The sequence below is a fragment of the Chrysochloris asiatica genome, unplaced genomic scaffold (assembly GCF_000296735.1).
Source record: "Chrysochloris asiatica unplaced genomic scaffold, ChrAsi1.0 scaffold00035, whole genome shotgun sequence".
Classification (NCBI taxonomy): Eukaryota; Metazoa; Chordata; class Mammalia; order Afrosoricida; family Chrysochloridae; genus Chrysochloris; species Chrysochloris asiatica.
The window spans coordinates 4,026,955-4,046,881 of record NW_006408553.1 but is presented as its reverse complement, the minus strand read 5'-3'; the positions used below and the strand labels follow the sequence as shown (position 1 = coordinate 4,046,881).

Below are 19,927 nucleotides of genomic sequence, written 5' to 3'. Positions count from 1 at the left end.
AAAAAAAAAAAAAAAGATGGAAGGTCTATGCAAAGTCACTGGGTCAAAAAGTGTTGGTTGATGTTCAACCATTTCAAGAGGTAGCAATGATACTAAAGGAAGAAGCCCAAAATGCCCTGAAGGCATTGGCAAAGAACACAAGGCACTGGGTATTGATGGAATAGAAATTGAAATCTTCCTACAAAAGGATGCAGCACTGGAGGCACCCACTCATCTATTCCAAGAAATTTGTAAGATAACTATCTGGCCAACTGACTGGTAGAGATCTGTATTTGTGCCCATTCTAAAGATATGTGACCCAATGGAATGTGGAAATCATTGGACAATATCATTAATATTGCATACAAGTAAAATACTGCTAAAGATACCCCAAAATTGCTGCAACCATACATTTACAGACAACTACCAGAGTTTAAAGCCTGATTCAGAAGAGGATGTGGAACAAGGGATATCATTGCTGACTTCAGATAGATCTTGGCTGAAAGCAGAGAATATCAGAACGTTGTTTACCTGTGCATTATTGACTATACAAAGGCTTTTGGCTGTGTGGATCATGACAAGCTATTGACAACATTGTAAAGTATGAGTATTCCTAAACACTTAATTGCGCTCATGAGGAACCTGTACGTAGACCAACAGGCAGCTGTTCAAATAGAACAAATGGTGTTAAAATTAGGAAAGATGTGTGCCAGGGTTGTATTCTTTCACCATACTTATTCAGTCTATACGCTGAGCAAATAATCCGAGGAGCTGGATTATATGAAGAAAAATGTAGCATCAGGATTCAAGGAAGACTCATTAACAATCTGTGATATGCAGATGATACATCCTTCCTTGCTGGAAGTGAAGAGGACTTAAAAATATTTACTGATAAAGATCAAAGACCACAGGCTTTGGTATGAGTTTCACCACAATGTAGAGAAAACAGAAATCCTTACCACTGATTCAATAAACAGCATCTGTATATATGGAGAAAATAATTGAATTTGTAAAAACTTTATTATGCTCAGATAAAGCACAAACACTCGTGGAAGCACCAGTCAAGCAATCAAAGGATGTTTGATTTCAAAAGAAATCATTCAGCATCAGTGGGTTTAAGTGTAAGCCTATTGTGAGATTTGAGCAAGACTGGGCAGTGTTTTGTTCTGTTGTGCATAGAGTCGCTGTGAGTTGGTACCAACTTGATGGCACCTAACAACAGTGACTGATGATGCTGAGCATCTTTTTATGTTTGTGGCCATTTGTAATTCTTATTGGATGAAATGTGTATGTAAGTTCTTTGCTCCTTTTTTGATTGTGTGGTTTGTCTTTTTAATTTTACTTCTCTACCTTACATAAACAAGGAGCTCTGGTAGCGTAGTGGTTACGAATCGGGCTGCAAACCGCAAGGTCAGCAGTTCGAAACTACCAGCTGCTCCGCGGGAGAAAGGTGAGGCTTTTCTGCTCCCGGAAAGATTTACAGCCTCGGAAACCCTGTACAGGGTCACTATGGGTCGGAATTGCCTCGATGGCACTTAACGACAACAACATCTTACATAAGCAGGATCTCTGATAGTATAGTGGTTTGTCTTTTTTAACCTTTCTTTTTACTTCTCTGTCTTGCATAAAAAGGAGCTCTGGTAACACAGTGATTTTAAGTCAGGCTGCTAACCTCAGTGTCAGCATTCGAAACTACCAGTGGTTCCATGAGAGAAAGATGAGACTTTCTGCTCCGGGAACGATTTACAGCCTTGGAAACCCTATGTAGGGTTGCTATGATTCTATGGCTTATAACCACCTCCACCACTTCCCTAGAAGAATTACAATGAAGCTCTCTACAACTTTTTCATTGAAAAGTAGAAAGTGGCAGATATAAACAACCTTAACTACAGTCAAGTAATCTAGAAGTTGTAATACCTTTGTTGTTGCTGCTAAGTGCTGTCGAGTCAGGTCGTACTCATAGTCACCCAGTATAGGGTGTCTGAGGAGAGGCTGGTGAGTTTTGTTGACATTGTCGTTCAAATTGGCCTTGCAGTCAACTGCTTATCCTACAGCACCACACCAGTAGCAACTTTAAGCCATAGAAAATTAAGTATCTTGGTTGTCTTTTTTTCCTACACTTGGTCACACAGTAGGTAGAGGCACAGTGTATTGGATACTTGCTGTATGCTTCCTTATGGTATAAGAACAAAACAATTGTATTGACCTTTCTTGGTTGGTTAGACACCTCTCCCCAACCCAGTTTCTATTCAAAGTCCATATGAATCAACAGTAATAGTACTGTTGCCATGAAAATATACGAAAGAGAATGCTAGATAAGAAATTAAGTGTGAATTTAGAATGAAATATGATTTAATAAACTAAAATATCTTTTGTATCTTAGTGTTGTTTTAGAGAGTTATAATGCCTGGCAGTTGTTACTTAAATAACGTAAGTTTAAACTACACATTATAATATAAAAGTGTTTGACTTAGTTGTCTTCATTGGATTTATTATTCTTGAATCCCTAAAAAAACCTTTTTTTTTTTTTTTAAAAAAAAAGTTTCTTCTTTCAGTTTAAAGTTGACATCTGATTTTTTTATTTGAAGTTTAAAATATTGAAAAAAAAGTAATTTTTTGGCATTGACATTAACTATTGACATTTAAAAAATGTTTTTTTTTTTGTTTTACTTATTGGACTCTAAATACCATCATGAGGGGAAATGACAAAGTAAGCACCTCAGAAAACCCACTCCTAAAAAAAAAAAACAAAGAGAATGAGAATACTGACAAAAATACTTAAAATCAACTTCCAAAGAACTCTGGACATTAATCTCAAAGGCTTGTATAACTTTCGGAAGTATGGGTATTCAACACAAATGGTTGAATCTCAGTCAGAATAAACTTTGTGACATTTTAACATGTCCTATTGCAGTCCTTGTGTGGGTTAATGCACTGGACTGCAAAGTCAGTTTGAGTCAAAAGGTCAATGGTTCAAGCTCGCCACACACTCCTCAGAAACCCTATACCAGGGTCACTGTGGGTTGGAACTGATTTAACAACACTTAACAACAATAACAACATTGCCACCCACCTCTCCCCAGCTCTAAAGTAACCTAGAAAACCAACAGCCTTGCAACTGTACACCTATAAAAACATGGGACCTTTCACATAACAGTCACTGGAGAAAGCAGGTTGAGAGCTCCTACCACATCTCATTTCCAGAGTAGTTTTGTTTGTCATCCTTGCGGTGCCTTTAAATCTCTCAATTCCAACTCTTATCTTTATTTTACCTGGCTCAGATTTAGTTCAACTGAACTTTTGTTCAGGAAGTTGGGAAAATTCTCACCAACAATAATATCACATATGTCTGATGCAACAATAATAGTTGTTACAAACAAGAGGCTTACCAAAAGTCTTAAAAGGAAAAAATTGGGAAATGAAACATTCATAGTAGGCTTAGGGTAAAGTTTAAACTATTTCTGTTACTCTAGAAGAAGGAGCATAGATGTTCAAGACTTTGCATATGCCCAAGAAGTCATTAGCTGGAAACCAAGGTAACTGAATGTAAGCATCAGTGGCTACAACAAAACAAAGAATATAGACTTTCCCATAGTTTAGTCCAGGAAAAGTTATTAAACAAAACAGTAATAGCAGACAGCTCAGGCATCAGGGATGTGATTAATCTGATTCCCAGAGTTACCATGTTATATTATTTAAAATGTTCAGTTTTCATTTAAAAGAAAGGAAGGAAGGAAGGGAGGAAGGAAGGAAGAAACATGATCCCATTTATGCAAAATGTTCTGAATAGGCAGATCCATACTGTAAATGCAGATTAGATTAGTAGTTTGCCGAGGGCTGCTTATTAGGATTGGAGGAACGTTTTCGGAGTGACTGTTAGTGCATAAGGGGTTTTTTGAGGGAATTGTTGAAGATGTTCTGAAATTAAATAGTGATGGTTGCACAACTTTGTCATTATCACTGAATTGTACATTTCAAAAGCGTGAATGGTACAGTAAGTAAATCATGTTTCCATAAAAAATTAATATTTAAAAAAAAAACCCTGAACGAACATTCCTCCATCATCATATTTTTTTTAATCAGTACATTCTGAGAAAAATTATATGCCATTTCTAGTTCTCTTTGTATTTATAGTGTCTTTTTTAATAGTTTAATTATAAAATAATTTGTTTTTACAGAAATTACATGAAGTAAAATTTTTCTTTAGTATAAGATATTAAATATTAAAATTTTTATCTAAAATTATATATACCTAACAATTATGAATAACACACACAATTGAACACAACAGTTATGATGTATCAAAATATTGTTAGTTTTCTTTTGATGATTCAGTTTATATCCTCCTTTAATTAAGTTAAAATAAAAGAATTGGAAACCACTTGATTCAGAAAAGAATCTGTTATCTAGTCATTATTCATCTGTTTCCTCAAATCCTCAGAAAATACCCCAAAGTGCTTCGTAAATCATATTAAAATGACTATTGATTATATTTTTCTTCCTGAAGTACCTTATTGACCCTGGTATCATTGAAAGGGCTTAAGAAATTGAAATATTATCATTTAACCCAGAAAACTGTATTTTTAGTTAAACTATTTTTATGTACTCTAAGTAAAATTTTATCATAACTTTGGAACTGCATGTTTAATTTATCCAAGTAAGGGAAAATCTTCACCATATCAGTAAATTGGCAAAATCTGTTCTCATTGTCAAAACATTCAGCTAAATCACTCTTTCTGTTCTTCTTACAAAGTCTGACTATTCTTTTATAAATTTGCAGATGGACGAGGCACCAGCTTTTAACAAAAACTATTGAACACTTTCAGTAGAGTTATTTGGATATAGTATGGGTGGCACAGATTGTTTCATTTCATACAGAGAGGGGCATCTGTGAAAGGTGACGTGGAAAATGATTTAAGGTGCATGTTCCTAGGCAGATTTGTTTGAGGATACACTGTATATTTCAGCTGAGGAGGTATGTCTGTATGTTTATGTGGTATAGAAAAAGGTAGTAAACCTGCCTACTGTTCTTTTTGTTTATGATAATGTTAGTCTACCTGACTCTTTTTCATCTTTATGGGAAACAGAAAAACGTTGGAAAGTGGACATTTTATTTATAAGACTGCTGTGGCACTATAGGATAAGTATAGTTGACTGTAAGCCACAATAAGTACACTTGACTGTAAGCCACAAGGTTAGTGGTTCAAACTCACCACCCACTCCTTGGAAACTCTGTACAGGATCACTATGAGTCTTAACCAACTCAACAGCACTTAACATTTGTATAGAGGACATTAATGTTTGTGCACTTTGTATTAATTTGGATTACAGTTTGACAGAGCTGACCTGCATGTGTCATTTGTGCCTGTTCTACATCCCTCTCCTGTACTTGTGACAGATTTCTCTTGGTGTTCAGATTGAGTCCCAGAATCCTTCACAACTGACAGCTTCTAGTCAATTGAAGGTGGTCTAGAAGGTGCAGTCTGTATGCCTTTTCTGACTTAATTTTCCCTTTAATGTGTCATACTTGGCCTTGATCTAGAGTTGAACAGAAACATAATATGGATAAAATTTTGTACTTCTCTTTTTCTTGAATATGTGTGTGTATGAGGAAGCTTCAAAAATTTAGTGGAAGAAATCAGTTGCAAGAGAGTAGACTTTTTCCATGAACTTTTTGAAGCTCCCTTATATGCATTTAAAGTCCTGGTATGGTGCTGTGGGATAATGCACTGAACTGCAAGGTCAGCTTGAATTTCAAGGTCGGTGGTTCAAATTCACAAGCTGCTCCTCTGTAACCCTATACAGGGTTGCTATAAGTCAGAACAGATTCGACGGCACTTAAAAACAACAGCAACATAATATACATGTATGTGTATTTGTTACACTGCAGAAATTCCCCTAAATGCATTGTCATCCTGTTTTTCCAGTTTTTAATTTAGGGATTATAAAGATGTTTACAGAAATTAACTCTTTCATCTCTAGATTTTTTTTTTTTTTTTATAGTATTTGCTCTTCTATATGTTTTAATTCAGATTCTCAGTAGTAAGCTGAGGAACAAATAATACTCATAATTTGTCGATTATTATTTTTGCTGTTAGATGTCTTTGAGTTGGTTCTGAAGTATTGTAACCTTGTGCACAACAGCAAAATACTGCCCGGTCCTTTACCGTCTTCAAAATTGTTACTACGTTTGAGTCCTTTGCTGTTGCCACTATGAGACAAGTGGTTGTATTTGTTGATCTCCTAGGAACTTTGTTTTCATGATCACACTGGCATGTCTTGTCTTTTTGTACTTCAGATTTTCTAAGTATAGAAAGTTTATCAGTGTGATTTTCTTTGATTAAACTTTATTATCCCCTAATCATCTATGGGAACTTGTTGGGAGAACCAATTTTACATGGGACTTTCCCCTATTTTACATAATATTTTTGTGAGCAGAAACATTTGTTCTGAACTGTCTTTTCAAGAGTATTTGTAAAGTGGACTATAGAGCAATGGACAGGTTTACTCTTAGCCTTAGAAGATAGTGGTAAAATTTTCTTCTATTGCAAATGCTGATTAGTTATGCTTTACTCTTCATTGTAAAACATTCAGGTGCCTGAAGGTTAGGGTTACTCTCCAGCATGATCCACTGTGTATATGGTGTCATCTGGTCCTATTCGAGTTCATGTTTGGGAAAATGAAGCTCAGAGAAGTAGCACAAGAATATCCTGACATTATGGCTTCTAAGAAGCCCTGGGAACACAGTGATTTACAAACTTTACAAACTGGGCTGCTAACTGCCGGGTCAGCAGTTGAAATCTACCATCCATTCCATGGGAGCAAGATGAGGCTTTCTGCTCCCATAAACATTGACTGCTTTGGAAAACCCTACACAGGGGTCGCTATAAGTTAGAACCGACTCCACAGCATACAGCCACCACCACCACCACACATACTTTGCTTTATTCCATTTCATTTCATTACACTTCACAAATATGTAGCTTTTATAAATAGAACCTTTGTGGCAACTGTGTTGAACAAGTGTATTGGTGCCATTTTCATAATGCTGTTGCGCATTCATTAGAACTACAGTATAGTGTAGACAGTTTTTATATGCACTGGGAAACCAAAAAATATGTGTGACTTGCTTTTATTGCTGTAATTGCTTTATTCCGATGGTCTGGAACCAAACCCACAATATCGTCAAGGTATTCCTGTACTGTTCTTGTAAGTAATAAATTCCTGTGTCTCTCACCCTGTAGCTTTTGTCCCCTGCCAGCATCTATGAAATCATGGCAGACTAACCTGCTAGCTTGAAAGTAGGGTCAAATCTCAGATTCTTCACAGGTCTTGACAATATGTGGTGGGGGTGGTAATGTGATGTGGAGTTGGGTCCGACTCATAGTGACCATGTACAGGGTTTCTGTGGCTGTAAATCTTTACGGGAGCAGAAAGCCTCATCTTTTTCCTGTGGAACGGCCGGTAGTTTTGAACTCCTGACCTTTAGATTAGCAGCCAGATTCATAACCACTGTGCTACCAGAGCTCCTTTGACAATATGTAGGAAATACAAATACCCAGCCGATGTCAGCTCAGAAATGTCATTTTTATCCTGCTTTTCAGTAAAATAAAAATGTCATTATGTATTATTGACATAAATGTATCATAGTTTTTTCCAAATATTTTTAGGCTAAAATAAGTTCTTGGCATAATCTTGAAATTATATTTAATGGTAGCTTTAAAAGCATAGCTATTTAAAAAAAAAAAAGCATAGCTATTTAATTTTTTATGCATATTAAATTGTATTTTACTTGTATGTATGTATGTATGTGTGTGTCTTTGTACTCATGTCTTCAAAAACCAATTAATTCTTTTTTTGTCTAATTGCATGTTTTAGAATTAATCTTAGCCCGGTAAATGTCACCATGATGTGTTCTTTGCTTTATTACAGAATATTGGAAAGAAGATGACGTGCCAAGAGTTCATTGCAAATCTGCAAGGAGTAAATGAAGATGGTGATTTCTCCAAGGACCTACTGAAGGTACAGTTTGAAATACTGGGTTTTAAAACATGCTTTTATTTGTATTTTTTGCTTTTTTTGTTTTATTTTCATTTTATTGCTGGTATTTCTATTCATCCTTGATTCTTGAGACTTCAGAATGCCTATAAACTAACAATTCCTAAAAAGTCTCCATCTTAATAACTAATACTGAGATACTAAGTAGATTTGGTGTAGTCTGTGAGGCAAATTGGTGAAGCAGTGTTGTTGAGCTTTTATTTGCAAGCTGACTCTCAGAACTTGGGAACAGTCATAAATGCACGTTCACTGTAGAAACAAAAGAGCCTTTGCAAATTGTATTGGAAACAGTTGTGACTCTGTTTAGTCCCTTCTCACAGTGGTACTTAGGTTGATTCTGGAAATAGATTAAATTAAATGTGAGAAATTGAAAACTGCATCAATTAGTTGCACTCCAACATTATTATTGGTAACAATCAGCCTACTCTTTCCTATTCTTCTATTGTTTTCAAGGAGACAACAATGTGTGTGTGTGTATATATATATATATATAATGTTGTTGTTGTTAAGTGCCATTGAGTTGGTTCTGACCCATAGCAACCCTGTATAGGATTTCCAAGGAGCAGCTGGTGAGCTTGAACCACCAACCTTGCAGTTCAAATGGCTTTGCAGTCTGGCACATTAACCCACAGCACCACACCAGGACTCCTTGTGTATGTGTGTGTGTGTATATATACATATATATCATAAATAAGATATATATTTGATCAAATGCAAAATAATTATTATTGGCAATGGATGTAAATTAAATGTTCCAGAAGTTGAGAGTAAAATGTATCTTGAAAATGAGCTTTACAAATTTCTATTTGATTCTGGACTTCCTTTTGAAGCTTAGTGCTCACATAGATCACATTTGGAATCAGTTTGTTAGAGTAAACTTGCTAAGAAATTCAAGTCATACTATAATATGGTAATGTGCCAGTTGAAAGATTAATTCTTTATTATGCTTTGTGTAATTTTTCAGGTATGTAGAATGCATTTCTTCCAGATTTTGAAAAACATATATGTGACAAAAAATGAAAGAATGTATAAAAATATGAAACGATCAGGTTCTAAATCTTACTTCAGTTCAGCTTATTAAAAATTATAAATTCTGAAAAATGTTGGAAGAAAAGTAGTTTCATGCTGTTAATAAGGAAGGAGTCCTGGTGTATCATTGTAGGATAAACACTGGACTCCTAACCACAAAGTTGGCAGTTCAAACCCACCAGCACCTTCTTGGAAACATTATACACGGTTGCTCTGAGTTGGAACTAACTCAGAAGGACTGAATAACAATAACAGCAAGGAGGCAGGTATTTTTTCAATTTGTTTCTTCATAGTGCTGACGCTGCTATCTATGAAGACAATTGTAAATGGGTATAGGAAATAGAAGGTGCAGAATTGTGACATGATAGATGTTTCCTGTAAATTTAATCGAAGCTATACGGAAGATGGAATCTGAGTGTGGCCCTGCAGGATAATGTGCTGGAGCACAACATCAGTTCGAACCCCTACCTAGGGTTGCTATGAGTCCGAACCGACTTGACAGCACATAACAACAACCACAGCAATACATAAGATGTGTGTTAACAAATCTTTTTTCATTGTAGTATTGTTTTTGTTGTTTAGTGCTGCATTATTACTAGCATGGATAATAATGAATTTTCAAGAGAGGATTTGTGAGGATTTTATCAAGTTGTGTGAAAAGTGAAAATTGACAGGGAAGTTGTCAAAGTGAAGCTTTTGGATTTTAATGGTAGGCTTATTATGGTAACTGACATGACTGTGTATAAATTACTAGGCAGATTCAGAGTGTGTGTGATGGAAATGTCCAAAACTTTAAGTGTAGTTAATGTACTACAGTCCATTGATTACCATTCGCCTTCGGGAAACAAGCATTCTCCTTTGATACACTATATATACCAAGAGTCTGCTGGATGATTTGTTGCATTTGTGCAGTTGAGGTCTTGTTTACAAACCCCAGGGGTAAAATATGTGTTTATGCTGTTCTTTATTTACTATGCAAAAATGACAGTGAAATGACACTGAAAATGACTGTGGAGTTTTGCATGCAAATTGTCAAGTAAAATATTGATTCTCTCTCATAACAAAAAGGAGCTCTGATAGCTTAGTGGTTACAAATCAGACTGCTAACCTCAAGGTCAGCAATTCAAAACTACCAGCCATTCCATAGGAGAAAGATGAGGCTTTCTGCTCCTGTAAAGATTTGCAGCCTTGGAAACCCTATGCTGGGTCACTGTAAGTCTGAACCGACTCCACGGCACATAACCACCACCACCACCACCTCATAACAAAACTCAGCTTCTTACCCAATATTCTACTTCATTAGGAATCTGGACTTTACTTTAGATTTCAAAAAAGAACAATGTTACTCTAAACTTACTGTTAATTTTTTTTTCTTTCTATTTCATTGTTTTATGTGACTGTTCCTTTTCTTTGTTTCCTCTTTTCCTTTCTTTCCATTTTTCTTTGTGTTTTTCTTGCTTGTTTGCTTCATTGCTTGCTTTTTCCAATGATAGCTGTCTCTGGGTTCCAAGGTGAGATAAATTATTAGGAGAATAGTAATTAAAATTTGTTCATGTTATGAAGTGCCGTTCAGCTGATTCCGACCTGTAGATAGCAACCCTGTATAGGGTTTCCAAGGAGCAGCTGGTGAGCTTGAACCACCGACCTTGTAGTTCAAATGACTTTGCAGTCTGATGCATTAGAACACCTGCCCTCAGAAATCACAAATAATATGAAAGAGGGAGGGTTCTTTGTCCCTCAGAATGAATGGCTATTCCAAATTAAGATAAAAGTACAAACTAAATTCTGCTTGTACTCAACAGAACTAGTTAAGAAAATATAAACCTAAACATACTTTATTTAATGCATGATAAATGAGAAATTTATTTTACGCATTTTATTAAAAAATTGAGTTGTTTTGCTTCCAAATTGACCTTGATGATGGTGGTAATATGCTGAGGCTGTAAATTTTTGTTGTTGTTATTGTTGTTGGTAAGTACCTTTCAGTTGGTTCCAACTCATAGTGGCTTTATATAGAGTTTCTGAGGAGCAGATGGTAGGTTTGAACTGCCAACCTCACAGCTCAAACTGATCTTTCAGTCTAGCACATTATCTTACAGCGCCACACCAGGACTCCTGTAAATCTTTCCGAGAGCAGAAAGCCTCATCTTTCTCCTGTGGAAAGGCTGATAGTTTCGAACTGACCTTGAGATTAGCAGTTTAACCATGTAATCACTATATTAAAAAATAGACGCTACATTGAGCCATTTTTATAATTTACAATTGCACTTCAATTTTTATTATTTCATCAATTGACCTAAACAGATATTTGTGCTTAGTTGTAAATTAAGATTTTTTAACCTCACAAGTTGCTTAGAGTACGTGAGAGGCTTCAGAGGGGCTTCAAAAAGTAAATGGAAAATTTCCTTTTTTAATGTTTTTTTTTTGTGTGTGTGAGTTATGTGATAGTTTACATGGGAGAACATTAATTTTACATTCATTCTATTGTATATCGTCTCATTGCCATGGTTACAATCACCTCCATGCATCATCAACCAACCAAAGGGTATACCCTGCAATCCTGCCCCCCGTACTCCCCAGGTCTTTAGCACACAGTCACTCTCCCTCTCTGGATTTCAAGCCCCCAGCTGCTCCATCTCTCCACATCATCGTCTCTGCCTCCATCTCAGGCATCACTGCTTCTCTGGGTAGGGTCCCGCTCTCCGCTCTTCTCCATTGATGATCCTAGGGACCTCCACTCCTAGACTGGAAAGTTAATCACTCCCCTCCTTGCTATAAAATGTCTTCTTTTACATTTCCAACCCTCACAGTATGTCCTGATAACAATTATTCACTGTTGTATCACAAGAGATATAGATGCATTTCATTTCATCAGCCCTGCCTAGACAGATTGGATACTACTCAATGGAGATTCTACCTTCTTCCAGGCCCTCTGGATCTAGGTTCCCTCTTGAAAGCTTGTAAGCCAGTCACTTCTTGCCTTTGTAGCCCCCCACCCTACCGACCCCCCGCCCACCCATTTTGGGTAGCCAATGTCCAAGTTGCCCATCCCTGTCTACTCTGTGTATGGAAGGGGTGGGAATGATCCTTGCTGTAAAAATTTGTTCTCTCTTTTGAGCTACTGCATCCATAGGTGTAGGTCAAGTTCATCAAATTGTACTCTTTTTTTTCCCCTCTTCTTTCTTCTTCTATTTGAGCTCTGATCATCCAGTCTTTGAAGCCAGGTCAAGTGGGTATTATCTGCAAGTGTGGGTGTTCTTGTGCACATCCTCTCTTGTCTTATCAGCTGGACGCTTCATTCTCCACCCTAGTCCTCTGTGGCTGTATCGCTGACTCTGGGCCCATGAGTCCCCAGGTCTTGCCACACTGCTGGCCGACCAGGTCTCCACCCGGGTTCACAGGAGTCTATTGAACATTGTAGGGCTTAGCTCACCTCTTCATTGTTGTTTTTCCCTCACTTCTCCTTATGGGTGATGAATACAATCAAGAGAGTGTATTCCCGTTGAGTTTTAGTCTTGGAAGAGGGTTTGCACTGAGGAATTTCCATTATGTTTTAATTTCATTTTCCCATGATCATTTTGAAGCCCCTTGTATGTTATTATATTACGTACCTATTATAAAAGTAGAATAAATCCACTGCCACCAATTTGATTCCAACTCATATCACCCCTGTAAAGAGTTTCCTCAGCAGCAGGTCTTTACAGGAGCAGAAAGCCTCATCTTTCTCCCTTGGAGCAGTTGCTATGTTTGAACTGTTGACTTCTCACTTAGCAGTCCAGTGTTTATTCTACAGCACCCACAGAGCTCCTTAAAGTAGAATAAAGTAGTACACATTACCATTGAGGTGATTCTGACTCATGGTGACCGAGGCGTGTGAGAGTAAAACTGTGCTTTACAGGGTTTTCAGTGGCTAATTCTTCAGTAGATTGCCAAGTTTTCTAACACAATCTCCTCTTACGCCACACCAAGACTCCTAAGACACTACATGAATACTAATACACAACAGAAGGTCAATTATTAGTTGAATGTGAAAGACTAGTAATAGAATATTATGTAGATTCTTTGAAGTATAAGTCTGGTCTGTGAAGTATTTGTAATTTCTATAGACTTATTTTTACATTTTATTTAGGTATTTATCTCCCTTCTTCTTCCCTACTCATAAACATTCATGTTTCTCATTTGTGCTTCTCTGTAGCACTCCCTCAAATCAAGACAGTAATTCATTCAACAAAATATGCCAAATCACTTGGCATGTTTCATGACTCTTCAGTACCTGTCCATCCCAACAGCTAGATGTGATTTGGCTTTACATATCAATGGGGACAAGGTGGAAAAGAAGGGGTGGAGGAGGTTCAGCTTTGGCTTTTAATAGTTTAAAAATATTGCTGAGACACTCTAAATCAATACTAATAGATAGTGATGGTGGTTGTGTGCAGTGAAGTTGGTTCCGACTCATAGCCACCCTGTATGGGGTTTCCGAGGCTGTAAATCTTTACTGGAGCAGAAAGCCTCTTGCTCCTGAGAAATCTCTGGTAGTTTCAAACTGCTGACTTTGAGGTTAGCAGCAGTCCGACTTGTAACCACTATACTACTAGAACTCCTTTAATGGACAATAGAAGGTCAATTATTAGTTGGACAATAATTTTATCTTGAGATATCCCAATTGAGGACTTTGACCAAGAAACATGGAAGATTGTTTTCTAGCCCAACTGTCTTATTGTCATCTATCATTTGATGCTAAATAGTGACCTCAGGATTTTTATTCTAGCCGCAGTTAAAACTCTCCTTTATTTACTTGAGCAACAGTTGAAGACCCTCAGCAAGACAGATTCACACAGTGGCTGTGGGCTCAGACATACCAATGCACAGGACTGGGCAGTGTTTCTTTCTATGATATATATGAAACGAGTGGAAAAGAGTCACTGAGTTAAAACTGAGTTGACTGCATCTAACAGCAACATAATGGAACAGAAGGAATTAGCTGAAACGATTTCTACATTGAATTAAGCATTTTTATGTCATCTTATTGATAGACAAGAGAGACAGAACATCACAAGAAAACTCAGACGCCTTTCAAAATAATTTGACTAGAACTAAAAAAAAAAAAAAAAAAAAAAAAAAAAAAATGCTGAACATAATTTGTAGTGTTTCAAAATGTAACTACCCACTGTCATTGAGTTGATTACAGCTCCTATGACCCTATAGGAGAGTCAGAATGCTGTGAGGGGTTTCTGAGACTTGTAAATCTTTATGGAAGCAGAAGGCTTAGTGTTTCTCCTGTGGAGCGCATGATGGGTTCAAACTGCAGACCTTTCAGTTAACCCAGCACTTTTAACCCCGTGAACCACCTGGGCTTCCTTCCTTACAAAGAATTGTCACTAGAAATGATTAAAATGGTAGGTTTAAATAAATCTTGCTTGGGACAATCAATTATGTGCCACCTTTTCAGGCTCTTGCTGGTTTGATGTTTGGCTTTAATAGTATTCTTCCGAACTTTAATTTCTTGGTAGAAATCGATTCTCTCTCTTTTGCTTATGATTTTTTTTTAACTTTCAAATTGGCTTGAGACGGCTTAAGGAAAGTACAGAAGCTTTTGTTACTTTCAAGTTTGTAGTAAATGGTGGAACTGGGTGGTGGGGTGCAGGTGGAGTGGCACTTAAACAACAAGTTGTAAAATCAGCATGCCTGGCCTTGCAAGATTTATCTGTTTCATTTCATTTGTGGAATGATAAATAACAGAGTGAATTAAATTACAGTCCCAAGCTACATCACATCTATCCCAGCATCATCCAACTGCATATGATGTTTGCACAATGTCCAAATCACGTAACATCCTATTTCACAAAATGCGATCTGGATATCCATGGTTTCACTAGGTTGTAATAGAATTCAGAAATCCCAATTGGGAAACGGGAAGTAGTGACTATTAACAGATTCCTGCATATAACACATGTATCTCTTGTCTCTTGTATATAGAGCAATTATACTGCCAAGTGTATCATACAATACATATACAACCTATAATGCACATATCTTGTCATAATAAATGTCTATGCTATTGCCTTATGTATATGCTCACTGTACATTGTATCTAAAACCTTTATTGTATACCACTGTATGCTTTGGCTCTTAAGCAATAGCATTCTGTCTTATATCAGATGTCTCAAGAGTTAGAGCATTAATTTTCTTTAAAAATATTATCTGGAAGTGCATCATGTCTCCCAGTGTAGAAAAGCCAATGCCAGTGATAGCAACAGCCAGAGAAAAAGAGAAGTATCAATCTGGATGTGAAATACAAGATATTAAACAACTTGAAGGGGGAAATCAGTGAATGCTCTTGCTGGTAACATAGATATGACAACCTAATCAATCATGAAGTTCCTCTAAAACAACTAAACATTTCTCCAAATTGTTAGAGGCTTGGCACCGCTGAAAGCTACAAGAGTAACAAAAATGCGAGAGGGACCTGCATCAGATATGGAGAAATTACTAATGGCACAGATTAGCAACCAAACACAAGAGCAAATTCCTCTCAGTATGTTGAGGATCTCTAAGCTTGTTCCATATGTTTTAAAGGAAGAACAGGACAAGAGTATGATATAGCATTCTCACAATGTCCAAATCACATAGTATTTTATTTCACAAAATCTGAGAGTCCTGGTGTGGTGCCATGGGTTAATGCGCCAGACTGCAAAGCTGTTTGACTGCAAGATCAGCGGTTCAAGCTCATCAGCTGCTCCTCGGAAACCCTATACAGGGTCGCTATGGGTCAGAATCGACTCGCTGGCACTTAACCACAACCATGGACATGAAGCGCCTCATGATCATAGTACACCTTCAGTTGGTTGTACGCTGTTGAGTTAATTTCCATTTACAGTGACCCTATATGGCAGAGCAGAACTTTTTTATAGCGTTTCCTAGGCTGTATTTACTGGAGCAGGTTGTAGATCTTTCTCCCACGGAACCACTAGTGGGTTCATACTGTTAGCCTTTTAGTTACCGGTCAAGCTCTTAACCATGGTGCCCCAGGGCTTCCTTTCTAGTGACGGAGGTGGTGGTGGTTAGGTGCCATTGAATTGGCTCTGACAGCAACCTCATGAACTACAGAAGGAAACACCGTCAGATCCTGTGCCATCCTCACGATCTTTGCTAAGTTTGAGCCAATTGTTGTAGCCACTGTATCCATCTCTTTGAAGGACGTCCTCTTTTCTTCTGACTCTGCACTCTACCAAGCAGGAAGTCCTTTCCCAGGAACTGGTCCTAGTTGGTAATATGCCCAAATTACAGGAGACACAGTCTTACCACTCTTCCTTCTATTGGTTAGAATCCCACTCAAAAGTTTTTTACTCAAGTTTGTTTGTTTTCTACAAAGACAGAATTTAGGTAAGATTCTTTTAGAAGAAGTTTCCAAGGATACAAGTTTTCTTTTATTCTTCAGTTAGTTTGTGGAAATTGTCATCATCTTTTAACTCCATGTTTCCCCTGAACATTTTGAATACCTTTGTATGTACGTAGGTTACCTGCATACATCCAGTTGACAGAAAACTTTATATATTTTAAGTGGAGTGTTCTCATTTGGTAATCTTAAGGAAAAGTAATTTGTGGAATGATTGAGAAATTAGCTGGGAGGGTTAGCCCTTAAACTGTAGACTCAAAAAGACAACAAAGGAAAAGAAATTTTAAATAAAGATTAATGCATCTTGTCTAACAAGGAGAAATGTAATTAGGAAATATAAAATTATGCAATGCAAGCTGAACCATTAGGCCATGTAATCAGTTACAGCTGTATGTAAGGATAAACAAACAAACAAAATTAATCACTCTTTTTAAAGTTTGTTTTGTTATTGTTGTTAAGTACCTTTGAGTCAGTTTCGACTCATAGTGATCCTGTATAGGGTTCCTGAGGCTTTAAATCTTTGCAGGAGCAGAAAGCCTCATCTTCCTCTAGGGGAACAGCTGGTGGACTTGAACCACCAACCTTGTGGTTCTCAGTCCATTGTTTATCGTATGGAGCCCCACTGCATTCTCCATTAAAGTTTAGTGGTGGACAGTGTTTTCTAGGTTCAAGCAGAAAGAAAAAAAAACAACAACAAAAAAAAACAAGCAAGAAAAACGCCATTTAAACAGAATACCAGTCAGAACACAAGGATTCTTGTAATAGAGAGAGAGCTATGGTGGTGTAGTGAGTTCCATGTTAGGCTGCTAACCGCGAGGTCAGCAGTGTGCTCTGCAGGAGAATCCTGAGGCTTTCTGCTCCCATAAAGATTTACAGCCTCGAAAACACTATACAGGGTCTCTATGAGTTGGAATTGACTCTGGCACACCGCAGCAGCAGCAGTGACAACCCAGCTTACTGTCAAGGTCCCATGTGCCCCTCTAATTTGATTCTTTCAGCCAGGTATGAGATTGGAAATTTAACACGGAAAGATGCCCTACTTTTTTTTGTATCTGTACTAAAAGACTAGCCTTAAGCAACATGAGATCTTGTTCCTTTTCTCTCTGTCTTTTTCAGCCCCCCACTTTTGTTCTCTTTTCCCTTCCCTTACAGTGCCATCACAAGCCTTGAAGATTGTATCAGTACATGCCATTATCTAATTTTACCTTCCAAACCTTAGATCCCCAGGTAGTCTTTCTAACCAAGCAAGCTTAGCTTACCTATCAATGTATCTTGACTGTTCTTTTATTTCTCATTGAGGAATATTTAAGGAAATAACAGCCAACTTTCCTAAGAGTCAGGATGGTGTTTAGTACTTGAAACAAGGAAAGCCTTGATTCTTCCATTACAGAGTTTTATATTTTTTTGGTATAATTTAAAGAGCCCTTAGAGCTTAGTGAGTATTAACTTTTTTGTAAAAGTCATGGAATAAGTTTATTGTAGGTCTATTTTGATTCCACAACAAAAAATACTTTTTTTCAGTTAATTTTTTTTTTTTTTTTTTAAATCTGTTAGCCTGAATGTCATAGAAGGCTGTCCTATTTTGAAATGGAGAGTGTTAGACAGGCCAGGAAAGGAATCCCAATATCTTACTCTGAGTGGGCAACTTTAGCTTTTCAGTTTTGTAATGGATTTGTTGTTGTTGTTAAGTACTGTGGAATCGGTTCCAGCTCATAGTGACCCTGCACAGGGTTTCCGAGGCTGCAAATCTTTATGGAAGTAAAAGTCTCATTTTCTTCCACAGAACAGCTGGTATAGTGTGGGATAAAAGTATCGTCTTCCTCCAAGAGAGATTATGAAGATTAAGTTATGTTTGTTGAGTGGCTAACATTGTGACCATCTAGAGTTCCTTCCTACTCTGGTAGCGTAGTGGTTACGAATCGGGCTATGAACCACATGGTCAGCAGTTTGAAACTACCAGCTATTCTGCAGGAGAAAGATGAGGCTTTCTGCTCCCATGAAGATTTACAGCCTCAGAAAGTCTTGTACAGGGTTGCTATGAGTCGGAACCGACTCCACGGCACATAACAATAGTAACGAGAGTTCCTTCAAGGGTTCTAGCGTCTTTCCTTTGTACACTGCCCTGGTTTTTTAAATGGGTTCTGGAATTCATATCTCTAAACTCGCAAGATCGGTGGTTCAAATTCATCAGCCACTCCTCGGAAATCCTAGACAGGGTCCCTATGAGTCAGAACCAACTCAGCGGCACTTAGCAACAAACAAAGCCTATCTTGGTGTTACTCATGACTAGTGATACGCCTCAGGTGGACATTTCTCTTCTTGGTGTCTTGTTTCTTCTTTTATTAAGTAAGATTTGGGGCTGTGTCTGTAGGTGTTTGACTCTGGCTCATCAAACCTTCAATGTGTGGCCCCCACCGCTCCCCTGTTACTACTTCCCACCTGGACCTGACTGCTTGTTCTGCTTTTGTTTTGTTCAAAGTTCCTTATGTAAAATGTGCCATGGCAAATAGTAGGAAAAACTGTATAGGTGATCTTTAAGGCTCATTTCAATCTAAGTGCTGTGAGTTGTTCCTAACATTCTTTATTTTTATTCATTTAAACTCTGAGCGTTAATTCACACATTATTAGTTTAGACAAGGAGGTACATGCCTAGTAGTAAGACTAGTGGATATTCAGATTTAAATCTAAGAAGACTTCTTTTGATAATGGCAGCAGTCTCAAAGGATTGCTCTCAAAGAGCTGTGTGAGGGGAAGAAGCAGACCTCAATCTAAAAAAAGCCTGAACCTTTTATAAATGAAAAGCCCGAAGTAAATTCTCAAAAATACTTCATCTGAGTTATATTTGGAGTATGCAGTTGAAAATAGGAACTTCTGGGTGGTGGTTAAGAGTAGCTCTCAAAAGAGCATCCACTGTTGCCTAGATAGAGTAGGTGAGCTCTCTGTGGGAGAAGATCATGGAGAGCTGGCAGCAGCTGGGGGAAGGGGCTTCAATGGTCATTGGTTTAAGCAAGAAGGTCTTCTAGTAGAGAAGCAAAGTTAGTAAGCTTCATACACGAAAAATTTTCAAGACTCAGGCTTAAGACGTGGAATGTTGCCTTTGTTGTTGTTGTTTTTCCAGTATAATAAATCAACCTGAGTTATGAAAAGGCATCTGGTAGGTCTCAGCACCTGCTATCCTCCAAAGGTCTGCCTGTAGGCGTGCTATTGCTTCCAGTCACGTAGTCATGATGGGGAGAATAATGATGCTGTCTTTGGTGTGGTGTAGACCTTGAATGAAAAATGACGACGATAATGAGGATAAGGCATTGAAGTAGCTGAAGATCCACAAATCTTCTTCGTGTGTGTGTGTGTGTGTGTGTGTGTGTTTTATCATCTGTATCAAAAAGAAGTCTGTTAGAACGGCTTGACAGAGCAGATGCTGCTGAAAGGGTACAAACAGATTTCTAACCAAAAACAAAAAAAAAA

General features: G+C 37.5%; 1 protein-coding gene across 1 annotated transcript in view; it reads left to right on the top strand.

The window, feature by feature from the left end:
- The window catches only part of PSD3 (pleckstrin and Sec7 domain containing 3), a 375,019-nt gene that overhangs the window by 45,420 nt on the left and 309,672 nt on the right, over positions 1–19,927 (top strand). The window contains exon 6 of the mRNA XM_006859907.1: positions 7,912–8,001. Within this exon, the coding sequence (XP_006859969.1) occupies positions 7,912–8,001 (90 nt within the window). The remainder of the gene's footprint in view (positions 1–7,911; positions 8,002–19,927) is intronic.